Source organism: Mauremys reevesii, linkage group 8, assembly GCF_016161935.1.
Source record: "Mauremys reevesii isolate NIE-2019 linkage group 8, ASM1616193v1, whole genome shotgun sequence".
Classification (NCBI taxonomy): Eukaryota; Metazoa; Chordata; order Testudines; family Geoemydidae; genus Mauremys; species Mauremys reevesii.
In genome coordinates, this window is record NC_052630.1 from 8951489 (window position 1) to 8973548 (window position 22060).

The 22060-nt window shown below is 41.9% G+C and overlaps 1 protein-coding gene across 5 annotated transcripts in view; it reads left to right on the forward strand.

Moving 5' to 3' along the window:
* The window catches only part of COL23A1 (collagen type XXIII alpha 1 chain), a 322706-nt gene that overhangs the window by 210052 nt on the left and 90594 nt on the right, over positions 1-22060 (forward strand). For all 5 annotated transcript variants that reach the window (XM_039486355.1, XM_039486352.1, XM_039486353.1 and 2 more), the window contains exon 3: positions 17069-17113. In XM_039486355.1, the coding sequence (XP_039342289.1) occupies positions 17069-17113 (45 nt within the window). The remainder of the gene's footprint in view (positions 1-17068; positions 17114-22060) is intronic.

Genomic DNA, 22060 nt, shown 5'->3' on the forward strand with positions numbered 1-22060 from the left:
TGCTATGAAGAAAATATTCCATCTTAGCCATTGTTGTACTTGATTTTCACTTTCTCTCTGCTTAGTTATTTTCTTTTCCCAACTTTTTTCTATCCTTGCTCTTCTTCAGTTTTCTTCCCTCTTATCTGTCTCTCTTCATACTTTCCCCAGGCTGCGCTTTGACCTTCCTAGACTTTGGTGAGTGAATTTTAGCACTGATAAGCAAGGTTTAGGCATCTGAGCCAGATGTAATGCTGGCAGGTGCTATGAGAGCTTGTCGTTGTAGGTCTGCCAGTCCATCTTAGCTGCTTTCATGCTACAGCGCTGGGCCTGTTTTCTGAGCACAGACTGCCAATTGCACTGCATTGTAACAAATTATGTCTGATTTTTATTGCGTGAAGATTTTTCCATGAGAAACTTGAATGAGACCACAAATCAAATTTCTAACCAGGTCTCTAGCACTGAAAGGTTGGTTAGTACATTAACTTGCTAAACCACCTGTCCCTAGAAATACCACAGTCTTCAGGGAAGAGCTTAATTTGGAACAATGCAGCCATGTTAATGTTAGCAAGTGGGTTTTGTAAAGGTGTTTTGATGAGAATTATTGCATACAGTAGAAAGCCAGGAGTTGATATATCTGAGGTAGAAGGCCTTGCAATAGGACTAATTTTTCCACATAGATGAATTCCTTTATTCCAATTACAACATTATTTTTGAAGATTTCAAAAATAAAGTGTTCTGGCTCAACAGTTTGTCTCAGAATATGAACTTAGACCTACGGTAGCTCATTTCAGAATGTAATGTCACACTGCCAAGAAGCGAGTCTCTATCTCTTGCTACACCATTGGCATGAACCTTCTCAGCCACATACTGTGTATCTGCAGAATACACTGTTTGATACTCGCCTTGCACAAAAGGTTTTGATTTCCAAAGAATCTAAAAATAAATTATTGCATACACATTGAGATGAAATGTGTAGCTGAAATACAGCTATATTTTTAGTTTCTGCAAGATTTATTACAAATGAAGTAGCAAAAGGTGAGGAGAATTTAAATTGTCGCCAAAATCTGCACCTTGGTTTAATAAGTTATTGTTAACAGAAAGAAGGTGTGCTCTTCTGGCATAGTTCGCAGCAATCCAGTCTCATTACCAAATATTTGCTAAAAATACTTCATGTAGCTCTGTTACCATTTTAATTGCAGATATAAATTTGCATTGAATCATGCATTATTTTAACAGTGAGGGTAGTTTGCTTTACCAAGGGTTGTGGTAGATTTTCCATGACAGGATATTTTAAAAAACAATATATGCTATAGTTCAGGCACTGCTTTTGGACTGGAATCAGGGGTCAAACAGCAGGTCAAACTAAATGATTGTGATATCTTGCTCAAGACACCCAGCCCCGTGAGCCACTGTGTCACCCCTGCTTCCTCAGCAAGTGAGAGCCTTGCTGCTGCCAAGGTGCCTGTCAGCTCCCTGACACTCCAGCCCGTCTGCTCTTTAGGAATCTGCCAGTCTAAACCTTGCCTCATAGGTAACAGTCAGTGAACGTGAGTTCCCACAGAGACGTCTTTCTGCAGTGCCCAGTCCCTCTTGCTGCTTCCAAAGAAACAGAGCACACGCCAGCCTGTTAGGTTAGCTGAAGACTCTCACTTCACTTTAATACACAGCACTGAGCGGGTTTTGTAATAAACAAGAACAGGTTTATTAACAAAGAAGAGAGATTTCAGTGATACTAAGCAAGAGAAAAGGACACAGGTATGGTTACAATTAACCTTATTTCCAGTGACTAAAGTTACAGTCTTGCCTAAGCAGTTTTCTTTCTTGCATCAAGTTGCCAGGGAACCAAACCAAAGGATTCACCAAACCAAAGGGTGCTGTTCCCTTTATTCCCTAACTGATGGATAACTAAAATGCCTTTGGGCTCCCTGAATATTACCCAAAGTCTATTGTCTCTGCCTCCAAAGCCAGGGAGGATTCCTGAGGTGCAGATTCTGTCCCCCGGTGTGCTCACTAAGCCCCAGCTTGATAGCTTTGTTCATTGAGTGTGTAAATATGCCTTCATTGTCCCCTGCCCATAATGAAGCCAGTCAGACAGGTAAATATGCATCCCTTTGCCTAGGGCAGGCTGGGTTCATGCGCTGCCTCCTAAACACATTTTAAGAACCTATTTCCAGCACAGAGCAAGGGGTTGGACAAGATGACGACTGAGGTCCCTTCCAACCCTGATATTCTTTGATTCTATGAACTCTTTGTACACAACTCATACATACATCACTCAGTGATTTTTCAGGACCAGTGTGTCACCAGTTTACGTACGATACATGACACCTTTTACATACATATTATGACGACAATGTGTTGGGGGTAATGAGTGTGTCAGGTCTAATATGAGTTAGTGCTGTGGGCCTTCTGCCAGTTGGCACTGAGGGGCTCCCAGGCTCATACCTCCTCTTTTACAATGCAGCAGCAAGGTCAGAGTCCTCTTTCCTGAACAGGGCATCTGCCACTATATTTTCTTTCTCTTAATATGCACAATTTCCATTTCATATTTTTGCACTGTCATGCTCTACTGGTGCCTTCTGGCTTTTAAAATCTATGAAATAGTCTACTACTTTTAGTGTAAATTCATCGATTTTTAGGGCCAGAACCGACCACTAGATCATGTAATCTGACCTCCTATATCACAGAGGCCACAGAATTTCATTGTGACTCCCGTAATGAGCCCAATAACTTGTAGTAGACTAAAGCAGATCTTCCAGAAAGCTCTTCTGTCTTGATTTGAAGACTTCAAGACATGGAGAATCTATCACTTCCTTAGTAGCATATTCCAGAGGTTAATCACCCTGTCTCCATGAAAAAATCATGCCTTATTTCTAATTTGAATTTGTCTGGTTTCAACTTCCAGCCATCTGTTTTTATGGCTTTCTTTGCTATGTCAAAGTGCCCTTTCGTACCTAGAAATTTTCTCCTTGTATTGTGGAGGGAGCGGATGTTGGAATGAGAGTGAGTTTGTGGAATTTCCTGCACTGTATAGAAAAGTTAGCTCATCCCTGGAACTAGAAAGCAATTACAAAATCAGAGTTTGGAGACTGAAAATGTATCTGCCAATACAACTACTATCCAGCTTTGAGGTAAAGGTTTGGAATTGCCATAGGTCTGATGTATTCCTCCCGATTTGTGATATGCTCTGAGGGGAACACCTTTCTCATTGCCAGTATGGTAATAATGCTTCTGAAACGTATGGTTTTCTTTCCCCAGACTTCACTTGGTTCTCTAGTGAACCGACGCCTGTACCAGAACATCAGCAACTTTATGTGAACATTGTATGTAAAGGCAGGGCAGAAATTGGTGTGTGTTTTGTAATTTAAAATACAATTGAGTTCTTCTTCCACATTCTCTTTTACACACACACACACACACACACACACGCAAATACAAGCAAATATTAAGTGTGTCTGTGTTCATTTTCATTTTAAAACAGTATGTAAGTTTGTGCATGCGAATTTGGTGCGGCTGCCAAGCAATTGGCAAGGTGCAGTGTCACAGAGGCTGGGTGTCCCTGCTATAAATGAGATGCTTGCTATGTCATGAATATCAGAATTTTTGTTTTTAAATTATTTCTTTGTGAAATTGAAATTTGTTTTAAGAGAGCTCCCTTGACTAGTAGTGCCAATATTGCAAATTTGTTTAGTAAACTCTTCAGATTAGATACATTTTATGTAGCTTCAGGCATCAGAATCTCTCGTCTGGTGTTCTTTAATCCCAAATAGCTATCACTTTTTCTCCTAAATATCTATCATCTGTGTCCGGTTCTCCACTAAGTGATGAAAGATGTTGGATTCTTCAGTAGATAGTGCTGTAACTTCATTATACGGTTCACTATATATTTTATACAGGGTAAACATACTTAGAAACAACCTTCATTACCCATATTTTAACCAGAGCAAGACCCTAGATTTATTTGTATTGTCTTTCTGTGTTAATTAATAAACTGATAAACTTAATGTATTATGATTTGTATATCTTCTACTTAAATTTCATAAGCCTCATCAGAAATAGCTTGCTGCTCATCTCTTGGCTTGATTAGAGAGAGTTCCAAGTCCCCTACAAAAATCCAAACTGACATTATTAATCTTCAAGATGAATTGTTACTGTTTGCGTTGACCTTGTGGATTGGGGGCATGGAAATGTCAAAGGGCTGTATTAGTAGAATCACAGTATGTCACTTTAGAGCAAAATTTCTCTCTGACTAGTATTCTCAAATTTCCCTTGACTTATACATGCGGTAGCATAACCTGGCACCATCATTTGGTGTTGCTAAATCTACATCCAGAATAAACTTACTAACTATGGTGCTTCCATTCCATGTGTTACAAACATGGAAGGATTTTTTTCTTCTGTAAGGTATATTTATAGAAATAATTATTAGCATTTCCAGAAGCTGTCTAAAACATTTTTTGCATGAAACTTATATTACTCTCGATCCTTTATTTGAAGAGTTCAGGTTCTTACTAGTGATGCTTTTGTGAGGTAACACGTGCGAAACATGTTAATCCTTTAAAGGTTAAAATAAATATATTCTGCATGCTGAAGGCATTATGATGGGATTTTGGAACAGAAAGGAAATGTGATGTTTTTAACGAGTTTTTAAAAGATGTTGAATCTGGGCTATGAAATAGTGCAAGACTGGATGAATTTTGAAACAGGAAAACTAATTTTGTTAAACATCATTTGTAACATGAATGATAGCTGCTAGTACTGCCCATGCAACCATCATGGACTTATATTTAAGATAAATCTGTCTGTTTTCCACAAGCTCTTTATGGTTTGCATTTGCCAGGTTTTTCTTTTAGAGAGCTTAGAGACAGAGTATAGAAAATCTTGTCAAAATTCTGTACTGCCCATTGATTGTGTCCTTGAATGTGTTCACTCTATATGGAACAATGTTTTTAAATACAAAGGCCATGTTTTTTGGTTTAAGCCTTTATCATATACGCACTTGTCTGTATCGTTATGGGGATCATTCCTGGAATATATGAATGAACCATTGCACAGTCCATCTGTTGTCATAATCTGTTGTCAATTTCTCACTGATTGATGTGCTGTCACATTGAATAATACTGGAGATTGAACAAGAAAATTTCCTTTGGTGTGAGATTACATGAGGCTAATGCACATGGTATAAATTTCCTTAATTATTTAAATGGCCCGAAAATGCATCTCTTACCAAAGATGAGCCTAACTTTGTGTCAGTTGTAAGTGCCCCATTAGAGGTTAAAAATATGACTAACTTGACTTAAGTAACTTAATACCCTAAACTGATAAACAAACTGTATCATCTTATAGATGTTATGGAAATATCTTGCAGTTCTAGGAGCGATCAGGAAAAAGAATTGCATTGCTGCCAATTACTAAAAACACACTAGCTACATGGAGTGTTCTCCACATGCACGTACGCCTGTTGACTGTTTGTAAACAAGCTCAGAGTTGGTATGTGCAAATCTGCTTACTCAGCTAGAGCAATCCTTTGCTTTGTATACTTAAATAAGTCCATCAACCAGAATGGCTTTCCAGTGTGTGGTCTTGTGTTGTTTTTGCCACTTAAATTCTATTCTCTACCCACAAATGCTACCTGTGTGTGTTGACCAAATGTATCAATTTGACCTTGCTTGTAGTTGGGGAGGAGGGATAGCTCAGTGGTTTGAGCATTGGACTGCTAAATCCAGGGTTGTGAGTTTAATCTTTGAGGGGGCCACTTAGGGATCTGGGGCAAAAATCAGTACTTGGTCCTGCTAGTGAAGGCAGGGGGCTGGACTCAATGACCTTTCAGGGTCCCTTCCAGTTCTAGGAGATAGGTATATCTCCAATATTATTATTTTTTCTGGGGGAGGGATAGCTCAGTGGTTTGAGCATTGACCTGTTAAACCCAGGGTTGTGAGTTCAATCCTTGAGGGGGCCATTTGGGGGAACTGGGGTAAAAATCTGGGGGTTGGTCCTGCTTTGAGCAGGGGGTTGGACTAGATGACCTCCTAAGGTCCCTTCCAACCCTAATATTCTATGATTCTATAACCATGTGGTAGTGTTTCAAGTTACTATGAGAATCAGTCACCCGCACAGTACCCTCGGCACTACAAGTGACATAGTGTTGATGGCACTGTGTGTATGGTTGGTTGATTCTTATCAGAGCAAGGAGAGCAAACTCCTTCTTATGTACATTATAGGATTTCTGGTCGTTAGCTCTTGTCATTGTTGATGAGTGTTAAACCATTTCCCCTTGACATATGGCAGAAAATGCAAGTCTCTTTCATTCCAGACTCAAGATGATGCTATTATGTTTGATTTGCTCTACTGTTGAGACATAGCGCAGTGCCACATGAGACAATGGAATAATATCATAAGATTCATATTGTGCTCTCAAATAACAGGAGTTTGCCAACTGGTTGTGGTCACTGACTTATATTGGCAGAACCTTCCCGGGCACATGTTGAGTCCTGTGGTGATTTGCAACCCACTACTTCCACAATACAGTGGGCTCCTAACAAATATAACTCAGAACCATATATCTATTCTTGTACAGAATGGTATTCCTTAGTGCATGCTGAAGTTTATTTTGTGGTATCTGTTTACTATGGGCATGTCTACACTTAACGGTAGATTGGCACTGCTGCAATCGATGCAGTGAGTGTTGATTTAGCGGGTCTGGTGAAGATACGCTAAATCGATGGGAGAGCATTCTCCCATCAATTTGTGTATTCCACCTCCCCAAGAAGTGTAAGGGAAGTCGACGGGAGATGCTCTCCAGTCTACACAGTGCAGTGTAGCCACTGCGGTAAGTGGATCTAACTATGTCGACTTTAGTTACGTTATTCACATAACTGAAGTTGCATAAGTTAGATCAATTTACTGCAGTAGTGTAGACCAGACCTGTGTCTCTACCATAACCAATCTGAAATCATAAGGAGCTGTTATGTGACCATAGCTCTACTTTGGTGTTTGGGCAAGTTATGGATACTAATAGACCTTTTGGGATAAAACAAGAAGACCTTATGCTTATTATTTATTGTTCCTATAGTAGTAGAACCTAGGAGGCCTAGTCATTACACAGGGACTCCCAAATTGGGCTAGGTTCTGTATCCACATAACAGAAGAATGGCCTCTGCCAAAAAGAGATTTCAATCTGTTTAATTTTGATCCAAATCAAATTTGAAATGCCCAGATGAATGTTTCTATTTTTCGTTTCTCGCTACAATGGTAAGTGGGACTCTGTTCTTGTAAAATTTTCCAGGCCAGTTTTGCAGACCTAGCTAGCAAGGATCTGATAGTTTGCAGGCAGAGGCGGCTCTAGCCATTTCGCTGCCCCAAGCATGGCAGCACGCAACGGGGGGGCACTCTACCGGTCGCCAGTCCCGCGGCTCCAGTGGACCTCCCGCAGACGTGCCTGTGGAGGGTCCGCTGGTCCCCCGGCTCCGGTGGACCTCCCGCAGGTGTGCCTGCAGATGCTTGGCGTGCCGGGGCCTGGAGCCGCTCCTGTTTGCAGGAAGATCTAAACTTTTCAGTGTTTATTTTAACAACTTGAGGCTTTCCCATTCTTTGATGGAAACACTGGATTAAGTTTATCATCTGAGTTGTCAGTTGCCCAAGTGCAATGTTAATTAATGCATTTCTTCTGAATAAAGGAACAGATGGCACGGGATTCTAAATAAGTTACTGCCATGCAAATCAGTTGCATTGGAAGCTACTGACAATAGTTTGCATTTAGTAGTGTTAAATTAATGAATTCAGTAACAAACTGTGAGGGATCTAGGAATCTAAAACTTGCTTCTTGTTTTGGTCTGATAAAAGTAGAATTTGGGGGCCTTGGACCTTGAGGACACACAGCAAAAGCTAGTTTTGGACGGGGTTTTTGAAGAGAGCTATTGGTGTATTCCTGGAGAACGAGGAGGGTTGGAAAGGTGGTTTCTTGTAGTTGATTTGCTTGTTAAAGTGAGTTAATTGTTTCAGTTTGGTTGCTTTTTAGTGCTGCTGGTTGTCATTAAAACATCAGTTAAGCATCAGGACACAAAGAGCTTTTGTATAGATATCTTCTTTACTACTATTTAATTCTAAATAATTAAATAATGACATTTGTAACTAATGGAAAGTAGATTTTCTTTAGGAATGCAGTAAATTAATCTGTCATCGCATACACTGAATTTACCTGGTGGGTCCGATGAATGGGGAGCGCCATTGTGCTGACAAAGAAACATGAAGCTGTGTGTGTGTGTGTGTGTGTGTTTAATTTATCAAAGATTTTCAAAGTGATCAGCCTCATCCTGGATTTGTACTGAAGCAGCTGTCTAGAAGCAAATGTGGGAAATAGAAATCTGTCACTTAAGCAGTACAACCGCATATGGCAGGATGCACAGCTGCCAAAACATAAGCGTCCTCTTGTCTTTTAAAAAAAAATGTATTCCATAATTCCATTTCTGCCCTCTACCATATGTGTTTTGTGCTGCAGCCATGCCAGGGTGTTATCTGAAAATAGCAAGAGAGACAGCAGTCATAACAAAAGAAGGGAAAAAATCAACCTAAGTGCAATTGTGGCTTTATTCCAGTTACTTCTTAACGTATATCTTAAATAAAAATTCATTTTTATCTTGGACGCTAATGAATATACAAAAGAGCTGAATCCACTGACAATCTGAAGAAGCTGCCTGGTGTGGGTAGAAAAGAGAACCAATTTCCTAAAATATTTATTACAGCATTAAATTCTGCAGTTTTAGGGCTCAGACTTGCTTCCATTAAAAGCATTGGCATAATCTCCATTACTTCCAAAGGGAGCAGGGTTGGGCTTTTCAGTAGTTTAAACTTGGTAAAATGCTAAGATTCCACTCCAGTGAGCTCTTCAAATGATCCAGGATGTTTTATTCATTGCAAAAAGTTTGCTTAAGGTAAGAGGAATGGGAGTTAACCAGAATTAAGAAAACCAGTTATATTGTGGGATGTCCCCAAAGATGCCTCTGGCCTTCTAGATGAGCTATAATGTCTTTAGTTAAAGTGCATCGCTCTCCTCAGTCTCAGTGAACATTTGATGTCAATTTACTGTTGTTTGGTTTTCCTTAAAGGGTGAAATTCACTCTCCAGACAAGGAGATAGCACCTGGCCTACACACCACATAATCCTCTCTTTGTGCTGGCCCTCTGCACAGGAGTGAGTTTCAGGCTATGTGAATAGACTGTGACACCTTGCCACTCAGTGTTCACAAGCTACTGAAACATAGAACATGTGATCTCTCCTGATCATGGGACACGTTGTGTCCACCCTGACCTCCATGCGATCCCATTGAAATCAATGGAACTGAGACCGTGAATGAGAGAGGATTGTCTTGTTTCCTTTCTTCAATATTATGTTACATTTGGAGGAAAAAATCAAAATAGATTTCAAATGTGTATTTCCAGCATGATTAAATCAGTCTCGTAACCAGTAGTAGTTGGGCAGTGCAACGTATGGGAGTAAAGGCTTATTCTCTAGGGCTGAGAATAAATGGGTTTTGAATAGGAAATTGGGATTATAATTTACCGGTTTTCCTAGACCAGACAACGTTGAGCAATTAAAACTAATCTATTGTCTGCCTTGGTGCTTACATAAACCTTCTTAATTGATACATTCTGACCTCTGGGTAAAGGGAGAGGAGAGTGGTTCCTAAATGTGCTTCTACTTCAGTGTGCACAGACTGCTCTGTAATCAGGGGCGGCTCAGCAAAAGCTCTAAGCCAGCGCTGCCCCCGCGCCGCCGCGCCGCTCTCCGCCTCTCCCCGCCTTCGGCTCGGGGGGGGGCGGGCTTCGGCGCCCGCGGGCCGCCTGCCGCGCGTCCAGCACACCCGCCGCGAGCACCGGACGGGCGGATGCATGCGGACCCTCGCGGCCGAGGGAGAGGGCGGGAAGGCGGGCCCGCGCGCCCGCCGCATGCGCCGTGGTCCGGTCAGGTCCGCCGGACCCCCCCGCCGCAGGCCGGCGCGGCGGAGGAGCCCAAGCCAAATGACGCCCTCCCCAGGATGCCGCCCCAAGCGGGCGCTTGGCCCGCTGGTGCCTAGAGCCGCCCCTGTCTGTAATGGTGTGGGAAGGTTCATTTTAGACATCCCCATTCATTTAAACCTTTGGTGGTTTTTGATTGAATCCTGTTGGATGTGCTTAACGTAGTGGTGTCATCTTGCTTCAGCCCTTTTGCTAGTAGTAATTAGAAAATGAAAAGTTTCTCATTAAGTTTGCTAGTGCAGCTATAGGAGGCTAAGGTCAAGTTTTTCAAAAGTGATTAGCCATCTTGGGTGTCTGCATTTTTGGGAGCCCAGTGTGAGATGCATTAGAGATGCCTAATTTTCAAAAGGTGAGTGCTCAAAAATTTCTGCAAACCACATCCGCTTCAGGTGTCTCAAGTTGGGAACCCCACATCAGGAGTCACTTCAGAAAATCTTGGCCTAAAGGTAGTGAGTGCAATTTGTTCTTTTAATGGTGCTGGTCTCATTTATCCTCAAGTCAATTTTTTTCAGAAATTTGGTCAGGAATACCCATGTGACTTGTTCTGTGGCTAGGTAGATGGAAATGTATTTCCCTGTACTGAAGCTATTTATGGTGATTTATCCCAATTCTGCTCAGAGACCTGTGAGTGAAACCAGGGATGCCAGAGTTTATGTGAAATACTACTTTATTGGAAAGGGATTCCATAATATGAGGGAAAAGCATTTTGATAACCTGCAATTAAAATAACTGATACATCTTTTAAAATATGACAGCCTTTAGCTAATGCAGTTTTTCTTTTGTTAACACTCCAGCAAATGCTACAGGATGTATGTAACACCTGAAATTGCAAGTACAGTGCTCTTGTGGAAGACATGAAACAAATTGAATGAAGGAAAATGTGTATTTCATTTGTTTCATTCAGTTGTTTTATCTAAGGTGACATGATGTAAAGTTGGATTTTTGAAGTATTGAATACTTTTTTGGCAGCTGTCATAAGCAGTCGTACTGCCTTTCATTTCCACATGGATGATGCACTCAAAGGAGAGGGGATTTTGATACCAATTAAAGACAACCTTAGTCGATATTTTCAAGTTATTGATGATACCATTATTACTGATGTATGGCCAAACTGAAGAGGAAAAAAAAACCCGCAGTCACACCTGGAGGTGTAAGCAGTGCAACCTAGCGGTCAGAGCAGGAGTCTGGCCTAGTGGTCAGAGCAGAATCAGAGGGCAGAACCACTGACGTGGTCAAGAGACAAGCCAATTGTTGGAGTCAGGAAGCAGGAGCCAGAACAGAACCAAAGGGCAGAGTTGTAGTTGTGGTCAGGAGACAAGCCGGGGTCAGGAATCAGGAGTAGAGAGGTAGGCAGGGACTAGGGCAGGAGTGGAGCAGAAGGGGTTGGAGCAAGGGCCAGCAAGAAGTAGGTCTGGTGCTGATACAGGAGTAGAACACATTGAGCACCCATTGTATTGCTACAGGGTTTAAATGGTGATCAGTTGGCTCTTCTGACCAATCAGGGAGCACAGTCACTTAGTGAGGGTTTATTGGGCCCAGTGGAGTCATTGGGTTGCTAAGCGACCAAACCCAAAGGCAGTAGAGTTCCTGACCCCACTAGCACTTATAAAATACAGGATAGTGTAACCTCACTATAAGATCTACCATGGTCCTCCGAAGCAACAAATTTAGTAGGCAACCTTGTTATCTATAAAAACACACGCAATACACAGAAGTTGGGAATAACTTATCTTTCTTTTCATTCTTTGCTAAACTAGAGACATTTTTTAAAAACTTAAAACAACACAAAGAAATTTGAGGTTTTATAATTCATTTGAAGATAATTGTTAAGGATTATAAATTGTTATTTAACCTCATGTAGTTTGATGCTGGTTCAATATAATTAAGATTTATGTTGCATTACTGTCACTTGGATAATAACTATGCATTTTTTTCTAACCTCATCGGCCATCCCATATCAGTGCTGAGAGTTCTTTATTTACATTTTCATGCAAGATAGTTTTGGAGAGGAGAATAAATACAAAGCATAAAGCAGTCTATTTCTAAACATCTTGTCACATTCAAACTAAACAGTCTTATTCCAGCGCATCAGACGTGAGCATTGACAATAGTGAACCATTAGTAGCTTTCTAGTAAGACTGCAAGTTTAGTAACTGGAATACAAGAAAAGAGCATGAAAAATATTGCTGTCTGGAAACATTACGAGGGATAGCTGATATGCACAATGAAATAATTGCCATTCAGTAACAAGGTAAAAAGTTCACACTGCAGTGTAGAACAGACTAGTTTATTATATTGTGTAGTGGTCGTTTATACTGTCTAACATTGGGCTAGTAAGTGAAACATGGAAATCAACACTGTTTTAAAACTCATAATGAACTGTAAAATATTGGGAAAGTTTAAAGCCGTACATTTTCCAGCAGTTCAGTAAATTATGGCTAGTTGAGCCAGTCTGCCCAAGGGAGTTGCAAATAGGGCAATGCGGTGCCAGACCCGCTCAATGAACTGCCATAATTCTCTCCATACTAGGAAAGCAGGTCCTGTTGTGCCACATGTGGTTGACTCTTTTCCCCCTTGTAATCAAATCAAATCTGGTCCCTTGACCTTTGTCTCCTATGCACATTCCTGTTCTTGTGATAAGATATAATTGGCACTTGTCACTGATATTTTATGGGTAAACTCCTGCCCACCTTATCCTTGGAAAAAAAAATAAGGTAAAATGGGGTTCTGCCAAAGTAAGGTGAACAGGATATATCACTACATGACTGTGATAGTGCGGTTGTATACAGGCAAAACTCCCATTTGAAATGAATGGTAGCTTTAGTTGTGGGCGAACTTTCAGCCCTGGAGCCCTCAATCTTTAGTCTAATTTTTGCTGCTATATGGTTCAAAAGGAATAGGGCACAATTAGATGGAGAGGCACTAATTTTGTCTGTCTTCCACCCCAAAAAATCATATTTCAAGAACCAACCTGCGCTTGAGGCACATTCATTATTCATTGTGAGTAGAGTTGGGCAAATAGCTGATTTTTTCAGTTCACTGGAATTTCCAAAACATGAAAACAAAACTGGGTCAGGTCGTGCTGCAAATGAAAATTTTCAGAATTTTTTGTGAATAGAAAAGTTGTTAAAATAAATAAACAAACATTTTGTTCAAACCAAAACTAAAACGTTAGTTCCCAGGCCATTGTAACCATTTTTTTTTACTCAAAAGCAAGTGGCTAGATTCACAAAACCATGAGGGGAAGTAAAGGGAGGGGCGCCCACCTTATGCCCTCTAGTTAGGGCATTCCCCTGGGATGCGAGAGACCCAGATGCAAGTTCCTTGGTCCAATTACTATTTATTTATATGAATTGGAATGGCTTCAACAGGGAGACCCATTCCAGACTAGTCAGTAGCCCAGTAGTTGCTTGTCCTTATGGTCACCCGGAATTCTGGGAAGGCACTGGAAGACTGTCAGCACTCAAGTCATTTAGCCTGCACCCACTCTACAAAGTGGGTGGGGTTACCAGCCCAAGTGACAGCAGCACCCAAGATCTAACCCACACCCTCAGCCAGGCCAGCTAGCCTGGGTTGAAAGCACCACTTAGCTGGGGTGAGAAGGTTTTGTGTGGACAGGAGTGAGAAGCAGTTAGAGGCAACTCAACAGACCCTTAGTGTGGGGCATCTCCAGGGTGTGCCATGAAATGCTGAGCACATGGGTTACTGTAATACCAACAGGCCCAGGTCGTCAGCAGGCAGGATCGAACCGGGAACCTCAGGAGCTTAGTGCATGAGCCTCTAGCACATGAGCTAAAAGCCAACTGGCTGTTAGCTAAGGCTGTAGAGCAGACTCATTAATTGCTCTCTAAGTGGTCTCAGTGCCACTAGATGGGACAGAACACCACACTCAGGAGGTGCATGGCTTACATTACCACTTAATAAATAATCATTATTGTATAGTTAGCAAACTTGCCTTGGATCCTGTTCCTTTTGCAGATGCAATTACATAGTTTGTATTCTACTTTGGAAACAGATTTTATATCACTATGCCAGTTCCACCTAGAGATATGATTTAAGACCTTCCATTCTCTTCTGTTCATCTCTTTTAGCTTGAACTGGTTAAAACCTTTTATTCCCCCTTCCCGCCCGCCATCCCAGGGTCTCTAGCCATTCTTCAAGTTGTCTTTATCAATCAGTCCTTTTTAAGTTAAAGTGAGTCATCTCAGAGGATAGCCTGAACCAACTGATTGGTTCAGCACGCCAAGTAAAGTGGATTATGTCATATGGCTTCACTTAGAAGGAAGGAGAATTTTGCAACATAAGTCCACTGTCCAGTAATCAGCATAAGAAAACTGCAGTGCAATTTTAGCAAGCTGTTTCAGCATAAAGACCAATTTACCTTCTCATTCCTTGGGGGAAAGTTTATGGTTCATGGGCAGAAGTCAAGGTAAAAGGGGTCTGTGATGCTTGCTCAGCTGATATCCATTGGCTATTCAAGTTATACAACAGAGTTTTTGAGACCACAGCTCTGCAAAACTGAGCAGTTTTGGGTCACAACATTTTGTGTGAACCTTCTTGATTTTGGATTCAATCAGACCCAAAGACTCAAAGCAAAACACAACTAAAGGCAGCTATGGGTTGAAACCATGCAGAACCTACAATCCAACCATGGTTTCCAAATGAAGCCACGACCCTGCATAGGTTCACTTCAAACTTGGACGAGGTGCCGTGAAACGTTTCTGAAAACCTGGGCAATGTTTTCGGTTTACTAAGGAAAGTTCCTTTTAGATCAGTGTCAGAGACAGATTCTTTCAGGGTACAGAAAAAGGTCTAAAGTTCTCCACTGTCTTGTACTTCCCACACCCTTTTTGAATGCGAGTATTTGGATATAAGTTCAGTAAAATCTCCCCCCCCTCCCCAGAATATGCTAGAAAATTTTGAAATTTATCATCTTTTGGAGTAAAAACTATGGGACCACATACTGCAGTGAATTAAAACTATGACCATTTAGCTAATGCTATTTTTTAATTTTATTTTATTTTATTTTTGGCTAGCAAACCTCTGGAACCTAAAACAAAAAGCTTTGCAGATCACAGGAATGATGGGTAGAAATTAAAAATCCTTTATTTGCAAATGGAATTGGATTTCTTGATACTAAAGAACACTGAAGAGTAATAGCCTCCTTTCAGTTTGCCTCTGGAATGTACGTTTGTGTCAATGGGAGGCTTGCAAAGAAAATGTTTGGCGACTATGCCTAAAAGTATATTAGCACTAAGAAGGGTTGCCTCAGAGCTTGGCTAGGGACTCCATTATTTATTAAGAAAAGGAATTGTTCATGCAAATTGTGAGTTCTTTGTAAAAGGGGCAGGAATATTTAATGACTCTGTTCCGTGATCTCTCTCTCCATCAAACAACAGTAGGCAGGGCTGGAAATAGAATAGCTGCATAATTGGGAAACACTGGGGTTTTCCTGATGAAAATGAGCAATGCTGTTTCTTGCTTTTTATTTTTCATTATCGTCTGTGTCAGACGGTGAGAACTCCTCCAGAACCAGCCTACTAAGGGTAGACCACCAACTGCAAACATGTGTTTTCTTTTGGCCTCATCATGCAATTCACATGTCTTAACGTTCATGGGAATTGTCAGCTCAGAAAAATGGCTGCTTTATTCCAACAGGGCGATTGCAAAATATTATATAACGCGAATGCGACAGGTTGGACACCGCACCCCTCCATCCGGGATGCCACCTGATGTGCTGGGGTTTAACTGAGACTCTCCTGCTCAGCCAGCCTGGGTTCCCTCTCCCTGCTGTGCTGGATTAGGCTCTCTGACCTCTTGCAGCACACATGCAGGCAGGGTCACACCATGCTGCAAACACAGACTGAAGTCAGCTCTGTGTGAGAGGGCTCCCCCAGCACTCATGTGCCCACCCCTTTTGGGAGACAAACCCAAAATACTACTGTCTTGCACTGTGTAGAAATATCTGTACAGTGCAAGCTCATAAAATTTGCCCTCTTCTTCAATGTGAAGAGAGAGATGCACAAGACTTCTTGCCCCTCCCCCCAGTTAGAATTTGCATAAACTGTGTTTAATAATAATAAACAAACACATTTTATTAACTATAAAAGGCAGATGTTAAGTGGTTCGAGGGATAGCAAACAGAACAAAGCAGATTACTTTAGTAAATAAACAAAAGCCACAAACTGATCTTGACACACCAGATAGGTAGGATACAAATTAGCAAATTTTCACCCTGACTGATAAACAAGATGGCAGATTCTTAAGGCACAAGTTGCCTTGGCTTTCCCAGGTTTTCATACACAGGCTGAAAATCCTTCCAGCCTGGGACCATCACTTCCCACAGTTCAATCTTTGTTCCTCAGGTGTTTTCAGGTGTGTTGTTGTAGGGAGAATGAGGGTCCCTCTTTTATATCTTCCCTGCACTTGGTGGAAAGCTTTTTTTGCTGTGACCTGGGTCAAACAGTTCCCATTGTGTAGAGCTATCTCTGAGAGGTTTCTATTGCACACAGTTCCTGGGTCATCCTTATGCTCCTGTGCATTTCTTCAATAAGCCACTAACATTTGGAATACAGAGACATGGTTAATATTCCCAGCTTCAGATACAAAAATGATACATGCATGCAAATTGGATAAACACATTTAGTAAATTATAACCTTTCCAATGATACCTTACAAGACCCATCTTGCATAAAGTATATCTTAGTTATACCATGTTCATATCATAACCATATTTCTATGAAGAATGTGGGGTGTAACATCATAGAGAACTCCCCTCCAAATGGAATGGTAAAGGGGAGAGCATTCCCTTCATGTGCTGTAGCAATGGATCAGCAAAAAGAGGCATTTTCTCCAAAACAGTTTTTTGTGATACTGGACATACTAAAATGTGTCTTTAGCACCTACTGTTTTTCAGATGATTCATAGGGGAGGATGGTGCAGATGTGAGGAAGCTTTGAATTTAAAAGGAATGGCTTGTTGCATATTGTCTCCTGGTCCTGCTGCCTGTGAGGTTCATTTCCTCTGACAGTGATTTCCATGTAATAAGTAGCTCTTTTCTCTCATTTCCACAGGCCCTCCAGGAAGGCGGGGAAAGCCGGGACGACGAGGAGAACCTGGTAAGCCTCATGTTTCCTCCTGTGGAGTGTGGTGCAGTGCACCCAGGTTATAACTGGAACAGTACTTAAAAGTACTTGAACCGCTTGATAAAGATACTAGCCACCTTTATCTAATTGACCTGTGAAAGGAAGAAGTTCCATCTCCTGTGCACAATAGGTTATCTATTGATGTTAAAACCCTTCAGCTCTATTCTGACCTAGCCGCAGTGACTTAAAGGGGCACTGCCACATTGATTACACACGTGTGTGTCTGTCTGTGTGTAATTTATTAGTCTGCTGTTTTTTCCTTTTGCCATGTGTGCTCCATTCGTTTTCAAAGAAAGACAGGACAGGGAGAAGGGAGATAGGCATGTGAACAGTCATAGCAGGTAATAATACAGAGAGAAATATAAAAAGCACATATACAGTGTCTCGGGAACCGTACACTGGCTTGTTATTTTAGGATTACTTATACATTATACACCTTGTATGGTCTATTAAAATGTTCACAGACTGGGAGTCAGGAATGAGTGAATTCTAAGCCTAACTTGTTGTGTTGGTCTTGGGCACAAATTCTTGAGATTCATGTTCACCCATAGCCTTTACCTCAGCTAGCTAACTCATGTAAAAACTATAAACTTCTCGTCCTTCGCTAGGATTTCTATTTTTGTTAGTCACCATGTTTTAGCTAACTCGAGATAAGAACACACCTGTCTTCCTTGTGAAGACCGTTTTTCTGTGAAATGGGGCTAATGCTGCTTCGATATCAGCTTCAAAAGGGTATTGTTTGCTCTATGCTTTGAAGCTAGACAGTACTACAGAAGTAGAGTGGAACATAGTTGGTTTTGGGAGGTAAAAACATATCTAAAGAACTACATGGAGTTTGTGAACATTTATATAAATTAAAGGTGGATGAAATTTTTGGCCTCTCAATCTTGACAGTGCCCTTTTAATTTGGTCTAAGCAATATGGTGCTGTAAATATGTATTTTTAATTAGCAACGGGGCATCTGTTTGCTGTGCCTTGGATATAGTTTCATTTCAAGGGCAAGCCAAAAATATTCTCAGATGGTGCAACATCTGTTGCTATAAGCCAGGGGTGGGCAAACTACGACCCGCGGGCCGGATCCATCCCGTGGGATTGCCCCCCATGGCACCATGGGCCCTGCACCGCTCTCAGAAGCAGCCGGCTCCACATCCCTGCGGCCCCTCAGCAGTGGGGCAGAGGGCTTTGTGCGTTGCCCTTGCCTCCAGGCACTGCCCCCTGCAGCTCCCACTGGCCGGGAACAGGGAACCGCAGCCAATGGGAGCTTCGGGGGAAGCACACGGAGCCCTCTGCCCCTCCTCCCCCAGGGGCCGCAGCGCCCTTTAGGTAAGTGGCACTGGGTCGGAGCCCGCACCCCTTCTGCAACCCAACCCCCTTCCCTGAGCCCTCTCATATACCCCGCACCCCTCCTCTGCCCTAATCCCTTGCCCTGAGCCCCTTCTTGCACACTGCACCCCCTCACACACTCCACACACCCTCCCACACCCCACACACCCTGCCCCGGCTCTGCATACAATTTCCCCACCCAGATGTGGCCCTCGGCCCAAAAAGTTTGCCCACCCCTGCTATAAGCCCAAGCTGTTCATATCCCAAACTGATGTAAATACTCAGCCATGAACTTCTAGAACACACATGATGGAATTAAGGGTAGGTAAATTCCATATCAATAAAAGTGCAGCATGGTGTCAGCCTGTGGAACCCAGTGCTGCAGGAGAACATATAATCAAATACTTTAGCTGAATTTTCAGAACAGACTGGATAATTTTATGACCATCAGTGCTTGCAGTTATGAGGAGGTGGAGCAAGGTAAATGATACACTCCAGGCCATAGAACTGATTGCCATAGAGGTCAGGAAATCATTTCCTTTGCTTGCTCGCTAGAGGACATCACATATTGGGCCAGGTAAACATCAGGGATTGTTGCAACCAGCAAAAGAATATTGGACTTCATGGGACAGCGATCCAATCTGCTACAGTGAACTCTGTTCTGCTTGACTAAGTCCAACTGTCGAGGTGGAGTATCCTGTCATGTGGTTTGGATTTCTTAATGTTGCACTCTGCTCCATAAAGTTATTGGTTGACTATAAGATTCAACCAAGTGCTAAATGCAACGTTCAAACAGTGAATAGTGTTTAAATACATCAGTTTATTGAATTTTCTCTTACGACATTGTCGATCTATTTAGTCATCAAACATTTTAAAGACATCACTGAGGCTCAGGATGATGACCTGTGAAAATTTGTACTCAAACTACATTTTTTAATATTTCACGTGAACTGCCTGAAAATACGATTATTGTGATGCTAGTAGCAATAGTATTAAAATACCATCTAGGGTCCCAATGTGAGATCAGGGCCTCATTGTGCTAGGCACTGAACAGGCACAGTATGAGACTAACCTTGCCCCAAAAAGCTGCTTACGTTTTACATATACAGCACTAAAAGAGAGAAAGGCAGTGCTATTATCTCTAATTTACAGATGGGGAACAGAGGCACAGAGACTGTGACTTGCCCACGGTGATACAGGAAGTCTGTGGCAGAGCAGGGACTTGAACTGAGGTCTCCTGAGTTCCAGTTCAGTGCATTAACCACAAGAATATCCTTCCTCTTAAGGAACAGCAAACTGCCCTGGGATCAGAGGATAACCAGCAGCGGAATTATAAAGAATTAATGAGACTCAAGTATGTCTCTTTAGATTTTTCTGTAATTGAGGAGGGAAACCAAGGAGAAGCTGTAGTTATTTTTGGCAGGGAGGCTCCTACGGCGCACACTTGTGGTAGATGGTTAAGCTATGCCTTACTCTGAGACGGAACAAAAGCACACAACGCAATACACTAGATACAGCAAAGTGGTTAAACACAGCCTATGTAATGAAGCCCCTGAGAATTGTCATGCTGTATTACAGATATAAAGAAAGGCAAAGAGCAGACTTCCCTCTGCGTATTGGTTTTGGCATAGCTGCCAAAAGTTTGTTTTCATAGATAGCTTGAACATATATTTATATATTTGTTTCAGAATCTTACCACACATAAACCAGGTCCTTGTTCTTTCACCACAGCTGATAAATGGGAATAAAAATTTGTTTGCCTAGCATGATAGCATCCTTCCCTGGAGACTCTATGTGGTTACAACTTCACAGCCTCCAGACAAATACTGTCTTAGTGCCAGAAGGCTCAGCCCTGGGGGAGGCCTTTCTCTGGCAGCTGTTAAAATTATAATGTTAAAGCTTTCTAATACATAGGAGGCATTCAATAAATTTGTTTTAAAATCAAGCAGCTTTCCACAGTGATGTTGGAGAGATCAGCCTGGCTCCTCCAACCACACCCACTTCTTGATTTAAAACACGACTGAATTCCATTTCTTTTCTGTTTAGATTCGGACAGTATAAAAATTAACCAGACAGCTATAAATGATAGGAATTTACAAAGAGTTTGTCACTCTTGAAGCACACTGAAGACAACTGATGATGGGCATTGTTTATGGGGTGGATAAAATACCATTTCAAAATTAATTTAAAATGTCTTTAGAAAAACTAAAGTACTTAAAGGACACGTCTGAACTGTGGTGTCATTGGGCCAAATGCAAAGCAAAGTTAGGTGGTAAAACTGCTGATATTCTGGCCATGCTAGCACTTCCACTATTACTACTCATGGTGAACCTGCACTAGTGCTAGACCAACACTGGGTAAAAGTGCCAGTGCAGCCAAACGTAAATAGGTTCACTCTGCTAATCTGCTTGGAATTCAGCAATTCTTACCAAACCAGATAGGTGCTAAATACCACATTCCAAAGGGATTATCACCTTCCCCTCCACCTCTGCTCTTACTGATTGGGGACAAAAAGATAAATTGTTTCTACCCCATGAAGGGAGGAATAGCAGGGGAATTCCTGGCTCCTGGTCGTACCGCAGCTGCTCACTTCTGGAAGTGATACAGCTTTCCAGAGCTGCCCCCTCCCCACATACATAGTAGGCCTGCCTGCCTGCCAGTACTGTACCGTGTTAGGCTATCAATGGGATAAGTGCTGTCAATTTTCAGTGCAGAGGCAGCCTTTAGTGGAAAGAAACTTCCCCATAAACCCATCCGAAGCCCTGCACTGGGGTCGTTTGAAACTCTCTCCCTGTGAGTTCCACTGCATGTGCCTGCTCTTGTCCTTTGGCCTGGTCAGGACATAAGTGTGTTAGGAGCCAGGACTGTACACTTCAAAAGTAAATGCGCAGGCATGTTTGTACATGGTCTGAGTGTTGTGAAAATGTCTGTGGAACATGCAAAGCAAATGTGAATTTGGGGGTTGCTTGAGTCCCCCAAACCCTTCTTGCCTTTATACCCCTGGCTACAGCTCAAATTTCTTCTAATGCTCTTTACCGACCTTCATGTTTAAACAGGAACAATGCATAGATTTGGAAAGCATTTTTGTCAGTGTCAATACAGTTAAACAGTCCACAGATTTACTGAGTTATTGACTCTATCTGACCCATTCTATTTACTCCTGCAGTCATCTGGCTCTTATTTAATTATTTCCAGGTCTCTGACAGAGGAGCAGCCAATGCCATGAATTGCACATATGTCTCAAAGCTATATACAAAGAAAGAATCACCTTTTGTAATGGGCATTCAGGTTACAGCTTTCTAGAAGAGGCTGCTTTTTAAAAAAAATCAGCGTATCTTAATGTTGCAACTATGGGACCAAGATACTTTAAACAACTAATCAGTCTTACTTGGGAAGCACCATCCGACTCCCACCTTTCAGGTGTATCTACAGAAACCAAGAAAGCCACTACGTGAACATTGAGTGCATCAACTGGCTTGTGGGTCTCACTTATCTTTGCAACCGTTTGACGTGTTCAGGCAGCCAAAACTGTTTTGGACGGAACTGCTACAGTATGTTTCTGTAGAGCATACTACAGATCCATGGCTATCCCAGTGC